The sequence below is a fragment of the Electrophorus electricus genome, chromosome 6 (genome assembly GCF_013358815.1).
Source record: "Electrophorus electricus isolate fEleEle1 chromosome 6, fEleEle1.pri, whole genome shotgun sequence".
Lineage (NCBI taxonomy): Eukaryota > Metazoa > Chordata > Actinopteri > Gymnotiformes > Gymnotidae > Electrophorus > Electrophorus electricus.
Window position 1 is genome coordinate 28,319,534 of NC_049540.1, and position 17,500 is coordinate 28,337,033.

General features: G+C 41.3%; 3 protein-coding genes and 1 long non-coding RNA gene across 6 annotated transcripts in view; all 4 read right to left on the minus strand.

Annotated features, from left to right (window-relative positions):
• The window catches only part of LOC113586287 (macrophage mannose receptor 1), a 10,926-nt gene extending 8,899 nt beyond the window's left edge, over window positions 1–2,027 (minus strand). Inside the window, exons 1-6 of the mRNA XM_027024291.2 lie at window positions 2,002–2,027; window positions 1,187–1,306; window positions 905–1,015; window positions 563–595; window positions 159–293; window positions 1–60 (exon numbers count right to left, since the gene is read on the minus strand). The exon at window positions 1–60 is cut by the window's left edge and continues 87 nt beyond it. Coding sequence (XP_026880092.2) covers window positions 1–60; window positions 159–293; window positions 563–595; window positions 905–977 — 301 coding nt within the window. The 5' untranslated portion in view covers window positions 978–1,015; window positions 1,187–1,306; window positions 2,002–2,027. The remainder of the gene's footprint in view (window positions 61–158; window positions 294–562; window positions 596–904; window positions 1,016–1,186; window positions 1,307–2,001) is intronic.
• Window position 2,028: 1 nt separating this feature from the next.
• LOC113586295 lies at window positions 2,029–3,521 on the minus strand. The gene is made up of 3 exons (XR_003411602.2): window positions 3,457–3,521; window positions 2,854–2,898; window positions 2,029–2,169 (listed from the first exon to the last, which is right to left on the minus strand). It is a non-coding gene; the product is annotated as an uncharacterized LOC113586295 (long non-coding RNA).
• A 2-nt stretch (window positions 3,522–3,523) lies between these two features.
• Window positions 3,524–5,631, minus strand: LOC113586288 (low affinity immunoglobulin epsilon Fc receptor-like; the record flags this gene model as incomplete). Its single annotated transcript, XM_027024292.2, has 7 exons — window positions 5,601–5,631; window positions 5,389–5,471; window positions 5,067–5,186; window positions 4,779–4,883; window positions 4,320–4,478; window positions 4,082–4,164; window positions 3,524–3,598 (listed from the first exon to the last, which is right to left on the minus strand). Coding segments are annotated over exons 4-7 (360 nt in total), but the record flags the coding sequence as incomplete, so codon positions are not given.
• A 6,389-nt stretch (window positions 5,632–12,020) lies between these two features.
• klhl8 (kelch-like family member 8) overlaps window positions 12,021–17,500 on the minus strand; it is an 18,396-nt gene continuing 12,916 nt past the window's right edge. For 2 of the 3 annotated variants that reach the window (XM_027024303.2, XM_027024301.2), the window contains one exon: window positions 15,213–17,500. This exon is cut by the window's right edge and continues 621 nt beyond it. Coding sequence is in view for 1 of the 3 variants with exons in the window: in XM_027024304.2 (XP_026880105.1) it covers window positions 12,095–12,104 (10 nt within the window). In the remaining 2 variants the exon portion in view is untranslated. Of the gene's footprint in view, window positions 12,105–15,212 lie in introns of those variants that run through there. The other variant, XM_027024304.2, reaches the window with a different exon arrangement.

The window sequence follows — 17,500 nt, forward strand, 5'->3', positions numbered from 1 at the left end:
ACTCGTGATTGTCGCACAACTTCCTGGTTTTCTCCAGAGTCCCTGGGACTGTGCACATGGCTGGAAAAGAAAGACACTCAGCTGTGTCTGCGCCAGCACCTGCACACCAATCAGATTTCGTCACTGAAAATGAGCCTGAAGATTCGGTTGTTAGTTACCCAAGGACCCGCCCTCATAGGGGCAGATCTTGTCACTGCGGCGACCGTAGAACGCAGACTGGATGTTGATGACACTGTTTTTGGGACAGTGGAGCAGCATGGTGAACTCCTGACACGTATACACTGTCTGAAAGCCTGCAGAGAGAACACATGGGGGTGCTAGAGAGCTATTTCACAAAGGTGGCTTTGTTTCAGAAGCTTTTTCAAACCTTTCATGAACGTAAATGAGGCTTCGTCAGCAGATAATTGTCTGACCTAGCACGCAGGGACATGGGGACTCACCTGTGCATTACTATGTATGTAAGCTATAACGTCAGCTCATGGGTATTACAAAAAAACCCTCTCACAATGTCTGGGCTGCTTATCTGTGGCATTTGAATTGTTCCACATAAATTGTGGCATACCGTCATGGGGCGGTGGAGGCTCTGGTGTGTTTCCTGCAATGCAAGAAGAGAAGAGTTTTACCTCTCAGGTATCAGTAGAATATCTGTGCCCTGGGTTTCCACACACATATACTACCACAAATTAAAAGCGGGATGGAGCGGTTTGTGAGAACAGTGTGGTGAAGGAGTGTGAGGGTGGAGAAGTGTGGCAGAGCCATGTGAGGGTGGAATTGTATGAGTGGAGAAGTGTGAGGGTGGAGAAGTCAAAAGTGTGGTGGAGTAATGTTATAGAGTCATGTCAAGGCAGAGAAGTGTGATGGTGGGGTAGCGTGAGAGTGTAGCAGGGTGGAGGTGGGGCAGTACCTCGGCGTTTACAGATGTAGCCTCGGCGGTTCTCACAGTTGTCGTCGTTCCACTTGCCCCCGTTGACGTACATGCTGAGGCAGTCCTCGCCGTAGAAGTCGTCTGGGTTACCTGGAGACACACATCGCCATGACAACGCAGCTCAGAGAGTCTGATAAAAACAATCCCGTCTAATAAACATCTGTCCTAGCCTACCGCCCTCCGAACTTCCCCTTGTGTCTCATCGTTTCTTTCACTCTCTCTCTCTTAGTCTCACTTTGTCTGTCCATCTCTCTCTGTCACCTGAAGCCCAGTTGATGTAGCGGAATGGTGACCTGTCTGCCCACTCCCAACCTCCCTCTGTGATGGAATCATGACCTCCGATCCACAGAGACACGCCAGTGATGACAGACTGGATCTGAGCTGCCAGTCAAACAGAAGAATGCAACGCATGTAACACATCACAGATTGACTAACATTAATGATGTGAGTAATGTGCACAAAACAAAGCATGTAACCGATAAAACAAAACCACATATAATAAGATTATATGTTATAGAAAATATAATAATATATTTCGGAGTAAGCCTTTTCAAATCTAATATTTTTTCTTTCACCATGTTTCTAACAGTCAAACAGTATTAGTAATAGCCATAGTATTAGTATTAATATTTGTATTAGTATTAGGATTCATATTTGTATTAGTATTAGTCATAGTGTTAATATTAATATTAGTATTAGTATTAATATTTGTGTTAGTATTAGTATTAGTATTAATATTTTTATTTGTATTAGCATTAGTATTAGTCATAACATTAATATTTGTATTAATATGAACAAGAATACTAATACTAGTATTATTATTAATATTTGTATTAGTATTAGTATTAATATTAGTTCAGTAAAGAGATCATCCTGGACTAAAAGGGGAAACTGCAATAATCTCAAAACAAAAGTTACATTTACACTAAAACACTTGTATAACCATGTGAGTGTGTGTCTGTGTGTGTGTGTGTGTGTGTCTGTATGTATCTGTGTGTGTGTGTGTGTGTGTGTGTGTGTGTGTGTGTGTGTGTGCGTGCGTGTGTGTGTGTGTCTGTATGTGTCTGTGTGTGTACCGTGGATGAAGCCCTGCTCCACGGGATCAGTGATGCTGGCGAGGTCTCCGCCCTGGTTCAGGCAGTCTGCACGAGCCTCCGCCCACTTCCGTAAGGAGAGAGAGCTCAGCAGGTAGCAGTAGTCATTAAAGGGGTCAGCTAGCCAGGAGCCACACTTCTCATTCCAGCCTGAGAGAGAAAGGTAGAGAGGTAGAGTAAGAGAGAGGTAGAGAGGTAGAGTACGAGAGAGGTAGAGAGGTAGAGTAAGAGAGAGGTAGAGAGGTAGAGTACGAGAGAGGTAGAGAGGTAGAGTAAGAGAGAGGTAGAGAGGTAGAGTAAGAGAGAGGTAGAGAGATAGAGTAAGAGAGAGGTAGAGAGGTAGAGTACGAGAGAGGTAGAGAGGTAGAGTAAGAGAGAGGTAGAGAGGTAGAGTACGAGAGAGGTAGAGAGGTAGAGTACGAGAGAGGTAGAGAGGTAGAGTAAGAGAGAGGTAGAGAGGTAGAGTACGAGAGAGGTAGAGAGGTAGAGTAAGAGAGAGGTAGAGAGGTAGAGTAAGAGAGAGGTAGAGAGGTAGAGTAAGAGAGAGGTAGAGTGAGAGAGAGGGAGAGAGAGGTAGAGAGGTAGAGTAAGAGAGAGGTAGAGTGAGAGAAAGGGAGAGAGAGGTAGAGAGGTAGAGTACGAGAGAGGTAGAGAGGTAGAGTAAGAGAGAGGTAGAGTGAGAGAGAGGGAGAGAGAGGTAGAGAGGTAGAGTAAGAGAGAGGTAGAGTGAGAGAAAGGGAGAGAGAGGTAGAGAGGTAGAGTACGAGAGAGGTAGAGAGGTAGAGTGAGAGAGAGGTAGAGTGAGAGAAAGGGAGAGAGAGAGGTGTCTCCTACCTGGTCCTGAGGTGGGAGGAACAGGTGGTGGACCTTGGCCTGCAGCTGGAGAGAAAAAGAAAGAAAAGTGTGTGTTTATATCTCAAAGTGTGTTTATATCTCAAAGTGTGTTTATATCTCACTGTGTGTGTTTATATCTCACTGTGTGTGTTTATATCTCAAAGTGTGTTTATATCACTGTGTTTATATCTCAAAGTGTGTTTATATCTCACTGTGTGTGTTTTATCTCAAAGTGTGTTTATATCTCAAAGTGTGTTTACATCTCAAAGTGTGTGTTTATATCTCAAAGTGTGTTTATATCTCAAAGTGTGTTTATATCTCACTGTGTGTGTTTTATCTCAAAGTGTGTTTATATCTCACTGTGTGTGTTTATATCTCAAAGTGTGTTTACATCTAAAAGTGTGTTTATATCTCACTGTGTGTGTTTATATCTCACTGCTAAGCCAGCAATCAACTTGTACATTTTGTAATCAGTCAATCACAAGACAACTAAGACACTTCTTTAGGTAGCAACACCTGAAAAGTTTCTGGTTGTTTGTTTTCACACACATTCTGCCAGACACGCTGGTTCGGCTGGGGATCAGAAGAATCTGGGATTCCCACCTTTCTGGCAGATGAATGGGTAGGTGGCTGTACACGGCAGGTCGTTCAACTTCCCGGTCTCCCAGTGCTCTGTCCCACGGATGTGGACACAGTCCTCGTTGTTCCAGTTGTCGGGCTGATCCGCCTCCCACAGCAGGAAATCCTGGAGACAGCATGTCCAACAGAACATCACAGTCAGGACGAACAAACTGGGCCAAGGGATAACGCCTTACAATGCTTGAAACTGACCAATTAAATAAACATACTTAGGATAATGCAGTAATTATAATTACTATAAAACTAGAACACTTTATTACTATATTGTTACTTTAATTAGCAGTATTTGAAGGTACATTAATAATTAGTACATAGTAATAATGATAATTAGTAATTAGCATTAGTATCGTTAGCTTAGCTAGCTTAAGTAATCTTTCCATTTCTATCCATAAATGAACCTGAAACAGTTTTTAACAGTTTAACAGGCATTCTGGTTTAGAAATGTACCTGCTTTATAGACAAATACATAAATACATAAATACACATATACATAAATACATAAACGTACAACATTTATGTATGTTTTAAAGCAGGTAAATTCTCAACTTCATGTTTCACTTTGAAATGACATGCAGGGATCATTACATACAGCAGATGTTCCATCAGACCACACAAACTTGCCCTCTTCCTGTATGTCATTGAGGCCCACCCACGAAGACCTGGGCATGTGAGCTTAGGACACACGCAGAGCACACAGTCAGTGCACATGTGACACACCACACACACACAATATGGACAGAAATACTGTACTGCCGTTGTGAAACACTGCAACTATGATATGACAGACAGGCAGACAGACAGACAGACAGACAGTCACTGCCTCTCACCAGTTATGAAACTGGTGGTCTCATGGTCATGAATGCTGACCAGGTGTCCGTTCTGGGAAACACAGAAGTCTTCAGCAGCCTGCCACGTTTTGACCACCTCAGACTCAAAGTGATAGCAGTGGTCACGAAATAGCAGATAGCCCTGATCACAGTGAGTATCTAGAGAGAGAGAGAGAGAGAGAGAAGGAGGAGGGGGAGGGAGAGAGAGAGGGAGAGAGAGAGAGAGACAGAGAGAGAGAGAAGGAGGAGGAGGGGGAGGGAGAGAGAGGAGGAGGGGGGAGGGAGAGAGAGAGGGAGGGAGAGAGAGAGAGAGAGAGAGAGAGACAGAGAGAGAGAGAGAGAGAGAGAGAGAGAGAGAGAGAGAGAAGTAAGCTAAAAATCCAGTCTTCAACTGGCTGATACATGTTGGATGCAGCCTTCCTGTGTGAAGCGGCCCTGTCTGTTCTGCAGGGCTCTTACTCGGGGCAGCGGTGGGTCTCTGTGTGTTCTGACCACCCGGCATCTTACAAATGTAGGCCAAGTTCTTGAAGCAGTTGGTCGTCTCCCATTTTCCAGCGTAATTCCCTGTGTGAAGGTTAAGGATCAAACATGGCTCATTCCGACCTCACGCTCACAAAGCCACAGGGAGGAATCTCGGCATCTCGACAAAGGAACAATGCTGGATTACCTGGGACTTGTTTCTTGAGTTACTGAGGGCCTATGCACAGCACACACAGAAGACAAAATCACAAGCACTGACTCCTTTACCTGTGTAGATCTGTCCACAGTCCCAGAACTTCTCTGTGTTTCTGGGGAAATTGGGACTCCAGTTGGAGAACTGAATGTCTGTATTATCCACCCATTTAAACACGCCATCCTGGCCCTTATCTGTTGACGTCATAACACAGAAGTGCAGCAGAGTTGAGAAAAACATACACATCACGCTGCTCACAGATCTGAGGTGTGTGAAGGTGTGTGAAGGTGTGTGAATGTGTGTGAAGCTGTGTAAGGGTGCGTGAAGGTGTGTGAAGGTATGTGGGAAGCAAGGCAGCTTGAGGCCAATGCAGGCAAAGCCCTACAGCTCTGGTACCTGACACACCAATCCAAACATCAGGTATGTCCACCTGGTGCAGGTCAGGAAGTTGACCATTGATGAAGTATTGCTCGTCCTCACTAGAGAAGACCAAAGACCGCAACAGGCTGTTAGGTATCTAATAATCTCATTCAACAATTTACCAATCAGTGAGTGAAGATCCGTGAAAGCTAGACAGCAGCGATTTGTTTAGTGACAGCTGTGCTCACTTTTTGATGGTCACCAGGTTGGCGCCAAAGTCTGTGCATCTGGTCAGGGCCTCATGCCAACTGGTTAACAGGTGTATGTTACTGACCACCAGGTAGCAGTTCCCCCTGAAGCCCTGCCAACCCAGAGGGCAAATGGCTTCCAAGGTAGGCACACACACACACACACACACACACACACACACACACACACACACACACACACACAGCTTTTTGATTAAAGAGTAACCTAAAGTAGTAGCCTACTGTCTTCACTGTAAATTCAGCTTGAAACACTGTACCCATACTGCTTTTCATCTGTGCACCATACATATTACACTATACATTTTATATGCCTTAAACTATAAATATTATGGTTGATTCTAGGGCTTGTCTTAGAGCACAGGGCCTGAGAACCAAAGGCTTGGACTCCTAACCTCAGACTCAGGGAGCACACTGTGTCTTTTTCTCAGACTCACTGTTCAAGGGCCTCTTGCACATGTAGGGTCGCTCATAGCGGCAGGTGTGCGTCTTCCACTTCCCGTAGTCCTGTCCTTCCTCCTTCATCATGGCTGTGCACACGCCACTCGCCTTGTCGCTGTTAAACACGACACAGGTCACTTTAGCGGGGAGCTTCGTGATTCTCAAAGAGACACGGAAATGCTGCCGCACGCCCTGGTGGTGTGATTGATGAGGGATTGGCGAGGACTGAAAAGCGCGGACACTAATGAGGATTGATGTGAGTATGTGTATTCCTTCCTGCCTGAACTGGCTTACACCCTGTGGGAGATATACACTATACACACACACACCCTGTGGGAGATATACACTATACACACACACACCCTGTGGGAGATATACACTATACACACACACACCCTGTGGGAGATATACACTATACACACACACACCCTGTGGGAGATATACACTATACACACACACACCCTGTGGGAGATATACACTATACACACGCACACACACCCTGTGGGAGATATACACTATACACACACACACCCTGTGGGAGATATACACTATACACACACACACACACACACACACACACACACACACACACACACACACACATACACACACACACCCTGTGGGAGATATACACTATACACACGCACACACACCCTGTGGGAGATATACACTATAGACACACACACCCTGTGGGAGATATACACTATACACACACACACACACACACACACACACACACACACACACACCCTGTGGGAGATATACACTATACACACAAACACAGCCTGTGGGAGATATACATACACACACACACCCTGTGAGAGATATACACTATACACACACACACCCTGTGGGAGATATACACTATACACACACACACACCCTGTGGGAGATATACACTATACACACACACACACACCCTGTGGGAGATATACACTATACACACACACACACCCTGTGGGAGATATACACTATACACACACACACACACTCTGTGGGAGATATACACCATACACACACACACACCCTGTGGGAGATATACACTATACACACACACACACACACCCTGTGGGAGATATACACTATACACACACACACACCCTGTGGGAGATATACACTATACACACACACACACACACCCTGTGGGAGATATACACTATACACACACACACCCTGTGGGAGATATACACTATACACACACACACACCCTGTGGGAGATATACACTATACACACACACACACACCCTGTGGGAGATATACACTATACACACACACACACTCTGTGGGAGATATACACTATACACACACACACACTCTGTGGGAGATATACACTATACACACACACACACACACACTCTGTGGGAGATATACACTATACACACACACACACACTCTGTGGGAGATATACACTATACACACACACACACCCTGTGGGAGATATACACTATACACACACACACACCCTGTGGGAGATATACACTATACACACACAAACACACACACACACACACCCTGTGGGAGATATACACTATACACACACACACACCCTGTGAGAGAGATACACTATACACACACACACCCTGTGGGAGATATACACTATACACACGCACACACACCCTGTGGGAGATATACACTATACACACACACACCCTGTGGGAGATATACACTATACACACACACACACACACACACACACACACACACACACACACACACACACACACCCTGTGGGAGATATACACTATACACACACACACCCTGTGGGAGATATACACTATACACACACACACACACACACACACACACACACACACACACACACACACACACCCTGTGGGAGATATACACTATACACACACACACACACACACACACACACACACACACACACACACACACACACACCCTGTGGGAGATATACACTATACACACACATACCCTGTGGGAGATATACACTATACACACACACACACACACACACACACACACACCCTGTGGGAGATATACACTATACACACACACACACACACACACACACACACACACACACACACACCCTGTGGGAGATATACACTGTACACACACACTGTGGAGGAGATATACACTATATACACACACACACACCCTGTGGGAGATATACACTATACACACACACACCCTGTGGGAGATATACACTATACACACACACACCCTGTGGGAGATATACACTATACACACACACACACACCTTGTGGGAGATATCCAACACTTTATTATTCAAGTTCTGCTGAGAATTATATATCTCAGTGGGCTATCCCTCATTGCTCATGAAATAATAAGAAAAAAATATCAAATAAAGAAACACAATTCCTTTTCAATTAACATATGACCATGTGCATTGCAGCTTTTTATGTATGAAAGTAATATTTTATTATTGTTGTTGTGTTGTCTTACCTGAAATCGGGCTGTCCAGCATGCCAGTTGGTGTAGGTGTAGGTGGAGGCATCAGACCAGGAGAGGGTGGTGCTGTTGGGCTGGACCTGACAGGACAGAGCTGTGCACGTCTAGACAAAGACGAGCTCTGATTAGAGACGCATGCTCGGGGGCAGTCAGTCAGTCAGCAGGGCTTTTAAACTTCAGAGGGACACATTAAATCAGATTAGGTTCTGTATTTGTGTATTTGTGTATTTATTTATTTATTTGTGTATTTGTATATTTATGTATATGTGTATTTGTGTATTTATGTGTTTATTTGCGTATTTGTGTATTTATGTATGTGTATATTTATGTATTTATTTGTCTGTGTGTGTGCATTTGTGTATATATGTATTTGTGTATTTATGTATGTGTGTATTTATGTATTTGTGTGTTTATGTATGTGTGTATTTGTGTATTTATGTATGTGTGTATTTATGTATTTGTATATTTATGTATTTGTGTACATATGTATTTGTGTGTTTATGTATGTGTGCATTTGTGTATATATGTATTTGTGTATTTATGTATGTGTGTATTTATGTATTTGTATATTTTTGTATTTATGTGTCTGTGTATGTGTGTATTTGTGTATATATGTATTTGTGTATTTATGTATGTGTGTATTTGTGTATTTATGTATGTGTGTATTTGTGTGTTTATGTATGTGTGTATTTGTGTATATATGTATTTTGTATATTTATGTATTTGTGTATTTGTATATTTATGTATTATGTATTTATGTATTATGTATTTTTATGTATTTGTGCATCACACCTGCACTGTGATAAGGAAATGCAGACTGACATAAGAGTCCTGCTTAACTGCAGGATAAGCGCGTGTAAGCACAGAGTTAACACAGCACTACAGACGTTCCTGGATTTCCTCTCATACCACAAGGTGGGACACGGAACCTTGGGATTTTGTTTTTGGATTAAATACAGCAATCATTGCAGCAATATTTCTAATGTAAGGAAATTACAACACACATGTGCCCATTCACACCCACACCCACACCCACACCCACCCACCCACACACACACACACATGCTCACATACTTCCATATGCAATAAGAAAACCACCCATCAGTTAACGACAGACAGCAAGCGGACCCTCACCAGTGTGGAATAACCGATCCACAGGTCAAAGCGGGAGGAGTCCAGACGGCTTGTGACGTACAGCTCCTCGTCTGAAGATTCGACGGACACCAGGTCTGCGCCCTGGTTCACACAGTCACTGCGAGCAGACACCCAGCTCTTCCGCAGGTGAGAATTCAGCTTGTAGCAGTTGGAGCCGTAATCCTCCCATCCATTCCCAGTGTCGCAAAAGAGTGGTGGGTTGGCTAGAGAGAGATATAGAGAAGGGAAGGTGATTTATCTTAGCTAAAGAGGACACATATTCAGGGCTACAGGAATAGTTTAGGTGGATATTCAGTTTGCTCGAACCACCCTCGCAGAATAACATGAAACTTTCCCAAATCTGAGGCGATTTGGGAGGTTGTGGAGAGAGGAGGGTGTTTAGAGTGCCTCCGTCCGTCTGTTCTGGGCAGACGACACTCACGAAGTGTCAGCTTGCAGATATACGGCCGCGAGGCTGTGCAGTGTTCGTCGTTCCACTGGCCGTGGCTGTTCCCATCCACCTGTCCACAGTGCTCATCGTCGTTATAGTTGTCAGGCTGTCCTTCCCTCCAGTTCCTGTGAATGACAATGTGAGAAAAGCAGTAAAGTCAGTAAGGTCAGCCTGTGAGAGATCGAACCAGTCGCTGACATGAATCGTAGACGTACGGCCACTGTTTCCGGCCATCTGCATATATCACAGTGCAAATCAGAGGTCATTCAAAGAATAGAGTTTATATAACTAGACTCTTCTTTTCTCCAAATCTTTTAATTTAAGGAAAAAATAAGAATACTAAGAATGCCTATTAACATCTTGTGTGGATTTACATGTGTGGATTAACATGTTGATAAACGTGTGGATTAACATGTGGATTAACATGCGTGGATTTACATGTGTGAATAAACATTAGGTGGGTAATTAAATGTCAGTGAGTATTTTTGGCTTCCACTGTGAGTCAATCTCAAAACATGACCTTAAGCGGAAATATCTTGTGGTTGTGCTGTCTTGCACATCCTTGCTAAATACAAAATAGGGAGCAAAACTAGCAATAAAACCAGCCCTTCCGTACCTCCTCACCAGCTCTGATCAAACCTATTCAATACTTAGCGACATTGAACCTGGACAGGTAATCAATACCTAAGTAACCTACTGTATAGGTTATAGATTGTGCTGACATTTCTTGCAGCATCAATACCAGTGTGAATTTGGTGGATATCGAAATAAACAATTAAGTACATCTGATTTTTTTTTATACATTTTTGTTTTTTTTACCCAGTTGACTTTAATAAATATATTTTCTATTCTTAGTCTTGTTCTATTTTATGTTACTAGTTAAGATGTTTTCCCTGCTGTGTCACAAGACTGACTTCCTCATCAGATTCACTGTTTCATTGTCTCATTCTAATAAGTATCCAGGCAGAACATTTTTGTAAATTAGCTACCTACATAGTCACAGGTATTATGAGGCTACATAGTCACAGGTGTTATGAGGTTACATAGTCACAGGTGTTATGAGGTTACATAGTCATAGGTGTTATGAGGTTACATAGTCATAGGTGTTATGAGGCTACATAGTCACAGGTGTTATGAGGCTACATAGTGACAGGTGTTATGAGGTTACATAGTCACAGGTGTTATGAGGCTACATAGTCACAGGTGTTATGAGGTTACATAGTCACAGGTGTTATGAGGTTACATAGTCATAGGTGTTATGAGGTTACATAGTGACAGGTGTTATGAGGTTACATAGTGAGAGGTGTTATGAGGCTACATAGTCACAGGTGACCCCAGGGGCTGATTTTGGAAATTATTTTCTAAAGGATTATTTAGATAAATAAAATTAGCTAAGTGAAGTTTTTTAAACACAAGAGAGATACTCACGAGAGGTATGGATAAAACACGTTACCATCGCTCCACTCCCAGTCCCCCTCAGAGGCAATATCATTCAGACCAATCCAGAATATCCAGCCATTGATCTGTGTACTAAGCCATGTCTACAGATAGAGGGTGTGAGACCAAATAAAAGTTTAAACATTAAAGTAAGTGTTAAGATGGATTCCATTTTTATTTGATTTATAGTTTCCAGTTTGTTTGTTTTTTTGGGGGGTGGTGGGTTGCCTTGGAAAGATAAATTTGCCTTCAGGTTTTTTTCAGTGTTAATGTTAATATTAATTTATCTGGTTAACCTTGTGTGTAGGACACATGGTATAAGGTTACTGTACAGCAAAATGGCTCTTTGTGTGATATTACTGTACAACAGGCTTTTAAAGCTTGCTGGTTCTTTGAACCTCAGATCTTATTTGGGAACTCCTGGGGTGGCTGTCTCACCCTTTCATGGATGTCTTGGATGCTCATCAGATTAGCGCCTTTGTTCTCACACTCGGTCAGTGCATCGTGCCATGTCTTGGTGTCTGTGGAGAAGAAGTAACACCTCTCCTGGTAGGTCCTCCACCCACTTCCGCATTCACCCAAGGCTGAGAGAGAGAGAGAGAGAGAGAGAGAGAGAGAGAGAGAGAGAGAGAGAGAGAGAGAGAGAGAGAGAGAGAGAGAGAGAGAGAGAGAGAGAGAGAGAGAGAGAGAGAGAGAGAGAGAGCGGGGGGGGGGAAGGTTATTGATCTGGGCAGCGGCAGCTCAGTGGTTAATGTACTTGACTTGTAATTGGAAGGTTACTGGTTCAGTTCACCACTGCCATGTTGCCACTGTTGGGCAAGACCCTTAACCCTCCTAATTGTAAGTTGCTTTGGATAAAAGTGTCAGCTAAGTGTTATCATACAGAGATTCTGTAATAATCAAATCAGCTGCTTTGAATGAGTGAAGCACTTTTGCACACAACACATGGCACAACTAGTGTCAGAATGCCGTGTGGAGAGAACCAGTGGACAGCAGCTAGGCATTGATGGATACGGGGGACCGAGTGGTGGGCTTCCCACTGCTTGAATTCAGTTTCTTTGTTTGCTACTCTGGCAATCTGGCAGTGATTTCCAGTTTCAGTGAAGAAGTCCAGAGTAATGAGCAAAGGGGCCATATTTCCACATCCATCATAAAAGTCCCATGACAGAAGCTAAGGTCATGTGCTATAACCCTCTGGGTTACTGTGGCCAGCATGCAGTACTGCTAACATTTTATTGTAGTTGATTCATCACTACATTGTGTAGACTTAAACAATCACATGGATCTTATAGAATTGAGGGTTAAAGAACAGTGGATATCCATTTCCCACAAGGCATAAAAAGTTTCAGACTGTGACCTTCCCAAATTTAAGTGTTTCCCAAATTGAATATAATCTATGATATGCATATGAGATTTATGAGAAAACTAAAAGACAGGACTCTGTAGACCTGAGGAAAAAGAGTGAATCACTATATAATTACTCTATATACCTAAAAACCTCACATAACAAACACAGACTGGTACAAAATAACCTTTCAGTTAAATTTTATTTTATAATTTTACCTCTTAAAAAACTCTGTAGTGTTGTCACATCATGAAAGTCAATCAAATCCAGTTAAAGTAACCAGTATAATGCTAGTTTGATATTCTGCTTATCAACTGCTAAACAGTCAAATATAAATACTACCTAAAGCTTAAATATTGTAAACAAAGACCCAGTTAAGACCCAAATGAACCAATATTGAATAATATCAAATAACAGTTGCACTTACCAGAATGGATAACACAGCACAGGCTGATGGCCAGCAAAATCATTGTGTTCCTTTGCACTTAATCATGCAGTAAATTGTTGAGTTAGTGGGTTTTTAAAAAAAATTAAAACTCAGTCTGTGTTATTTCTGTAGAATTCCATCAGTATCAAGATAAAATCTATCTATAGGTGGTTTACTTTCTTCTACTGTAAAAGTAGTCAAAGTTGTTTTAAAAGACTTTCTTTTCCCACGACTGCCAGGAAAGCTGGCGAGTACCTTCACCTTCCCCAGCTGCCGCTCTCCAGAGCACTAGGCATCTTCAGAAGATGTGTTTCATCATTAACCCAAAGTCCAAAGATTAAGCTGTAAATCCAACATGGCCGCCAGGTGCTCCATCTAGGCCACAGGACCAAGTCTAACATTCTAGAAACATACAAGTAGGTCCATTGGGCCAGTATTGAAACTTATATCTTCAATTACAATGAGCACAATGTACTTTTTCATACTTTTATTAGTTTGATTTACAAATTTAGTTAAGGAGAAATAGTAGCTTAGGTAGTTGGTATATGTCTTCATGAGGAAGCAGTAGGGTCTTTTATTTTGTCAACGCCCCTTTTCCCAATAACTGCTTGTGGATTATTTCATTTTTTTAATGTGCGATGCAACTTGACTTTTCCTGAATATATAAAAGTGCTATAGAAGATATGTATTGCTACAAATACTAGTATTATTTATGCTACTTTCTTTTTACTGTTTCTCTTTATTAAAATTAGGAAAATAGGTTGTTTATTTCTGATTAAATAGAAATCCATAAAAAAAAAGCAGACCCTCCATCATTTAATCTGATTTAAAGATCAGATTTAGAGCAGACAATGGTAATCCAGCCTTTAATCACCATCACAGTTTGGACCAGGGCTGTTTACTGGACTCTGAATCAAATTTGTCAGGAAGAAAATGTGGCAAATGTCAAAGTCCAAAAGAGATTACTGAATAAACTTTATAACACTGCATACTTTGAGTGTAAATGTTAGATAATAACTGATAACTTTAACATTAGTGATGAGTGACAAAAATCCCAAATAAAAGGAGAGATATATATACACACACACATTGCACACTGCAGACAAATTACTGTGTCCAGCAGTAGCACAGAGCAATGCTGTGCAATAAATCTCCCATTTCCGGTTCTTAACATGAGACGTTTAAATTAAGAATAACAGCAGATTTTATTTGGCACTATTTTGGCACCACTGAGTATGCATGTAGTGTAAAATTTCATTCATGAACCACTTACACTAGGCAACAAAAGTTTCACTTTTTCTTGCTAACTAAAATGGAGCCAAGGATGGACCTCGTAGTACCTTTTATGCAGAATTCAAATCCATTTTTAGAATGTTTCTTTTAGGCATGGTTTCCAATTGATAGAGCAAGTATAGATTACTTTTTGAAAAATAAGGTTGATATTATAGTTAAACAAATGTACAGCCTGCTTCTAAAATGTTCAGTGTTGGTTTTGTCCATATTTGGTCTTAGGAACATCTCTCCTCAGTGTCCTACAGCGGTCTGATGAGAGGAGATCCGTTTTCCTTGGTACGACATTCCCATACTATACATAACTATATATGAATATACTGCAACAAAACAAACAAACAAACAAAAAAAACTATGAGTGATAAAAGTACTAAAATCATATTTGGATTTAGCACTTTGTAATGGGACAAAATCTTTGTTAATAAATGTTATGAAAACTGCATACATATCCACACCTACTCTGGTCACTTAGGAGTTCTTGGTACATGTGACTGTGTATCCACATATTTTTTTATTTTTAATAATTATTTAAAAGGAAAAATCTTGCCATTTTATTCTTTAAAATCTTGCTGTAAGACTATTGATCCACATGTATTAAACAAGCACCGTGGAAAAATAAACTATAAGCAGTTAATTTTATTACTGCATTTCTCATAACTTTATTTGAATACAAACAAACTGATCAAAGCAAAGAGTCAAGGAAAATACAGTACATTAAGAAGTTAATATCGCATCTGTTTAAACAATTATCAACTCAAACGCTTTAAAAAAACACTCCACTGTAAAGGACCCGTGCATCCACCACAGACAAATATCCTGAAATCCAAAATGGGGGTCAGACAGAAATTATACACTTGTAGCATTTCAGTCAAAAAAATATGATTATCTTGAAATACTCAATGATATACAGGGCAGTGGCTCCCAAAACAGTCTGAAGACACCCCTAGAAAGGCCATGACATAATCAGAGAGAGTGTGTGTGTGTGTGTGTGTGTGTGTGTGTGTGTGTGTGTGTGTGTGTGTGTGTGTGTGTGTGTGTGTGTGTGTGTGTGTGTGTGTGTGTGTCTACGGCTTGATTGGCTACGATGCATTAACACCGGAAAATAACCAAAAACAGGCAAAGATTCCCCTGGATCTTAACTAGAAATCTCAGGGCAATCCAAGATTTCACCTCATATGTCATTCATTCATTCTTTGTTTAAATCTTTAATCTGATATAAAAGCCTTGCTGCTGGAAGTAGGCACTTCCCCCACCACAGTTCAATAAATAACCTTGTGCTGAAATAATTCTCTTATCCTGAACGGTGCATTAAATATGTGAACATTTTAAAACTCTATACAAATGTGCAGGTCCAACACAATCAGTCCATCCAAATTACTCACCATTTACAATGAAAGTAAACAGATCACCACACATCACTATTAAATTAAACACCATTAACTCAAAAATAACATAGTAAAACCTATCAGTGCCACTTCCAGCATGTAAGTGTACATTTACGTAGGTTGCTTACATATAATTAGGTTGTTTGGGGGGGATTGCTGCAGTTAACTGATGTAACCAGATCCATATATGCACAAATATATAAAGATATATGTGAACCACCCATTCAACCTTGTGTAAAGACAATGTTGATAGTAAAGGTGAATTCAAAAATTATCTAGATAACCAAGATATGAAAGAGAGTAAAAATTCAGATTGCACAAAACATATCACTGAAAAATGGTTTCCGATGAGATCGTAGGGAAGGAAATGGCACTACCAAAACATTTTTCAAAAACATTCATATGTAACGTGTGTTTCCACACAAAAAGAGAAAAATATTATTAGACTTTGTTTCTAGTCTAAGAAAATAGTGCACAACACAATACAATAAAATTACAGGTATTTCATAGTAGCTACAAAAAGCTTTATATTAAAACATCTCCATGTTTTCGTGTGTTTCGTCTAAATTTTGATTCGGCAGCATGACGGCAGTCTTATCTCTCTCTGAACTCAAGAAGCTCTCGGAATTCCAGAATTGGAGGTTTACACAGAATTCATGAACTCCAGTAACAAGTCTAGCTGAGCTTTTCAAAGCTAGGACCTCATAGGATAAAGACTTGACTCTTAGCATCACTGAATAGCTTTTCATAACCCACAATATTTCAGTTTTTTGTTTGTTTGTTTTTAATCATGAAAGCACCAAAGCATATCGACTTGACATGTTCCAACAAAAAAAAAAATCTGTTGTCATGTGGGCCTTGACCGATCTTTTCTCCCGGCCTCACTGGTGTATTCGGATCGTGGCTCCTCCCTCTCACGCCTTTAACCTAGTGAAACTCTCCCACCTCGGGATGATTGTACATGCACAAGCACAGGGCCTGGAAGGTCCACGGCCCGGTTCAGGTTGTCTTTATTAAAAAGGGGTCAAAATGTTGTAAACAGGTCTAAACCTCTCTCAAATTTGTGCGTTTACTAGCATTATCGGATTTCTTTCCAACACTAGTAAAATCCAGATTCCGCCTTCAGTACGACACTATAGATAATAAGATAAACCAAGAAAAACGTTCCCTTTCCAGGAAATGGACTGACATGATCTTTATAAACTCATAAACTTGTTTGGAAAGCCACTTCTTACTGAGCCAGCAGTAAACTAAAGGAAAAGTAGCTTCCTTCAGGGCACCATTCTGGAGACAAGTGTTAGCAGGCAGCTGTAACCTCTAACCTAACGCTGCCTTTACTAGGTTACTGTTACTTGGTAGTTGAGGTGATGAGACAGCCAGATAATGATCAGGAGAATGAGCTACGATTAGAAAAACAAGCGCTTGCAAACGCTAGGAAAACTAGAATGTCCACTGCACTTAGCATAAGATGCTAGTTAAGCGGGAAACATGATCCGTCGTGTCACGTTAGCTCTTAGTGAGATTAGGTTCAAG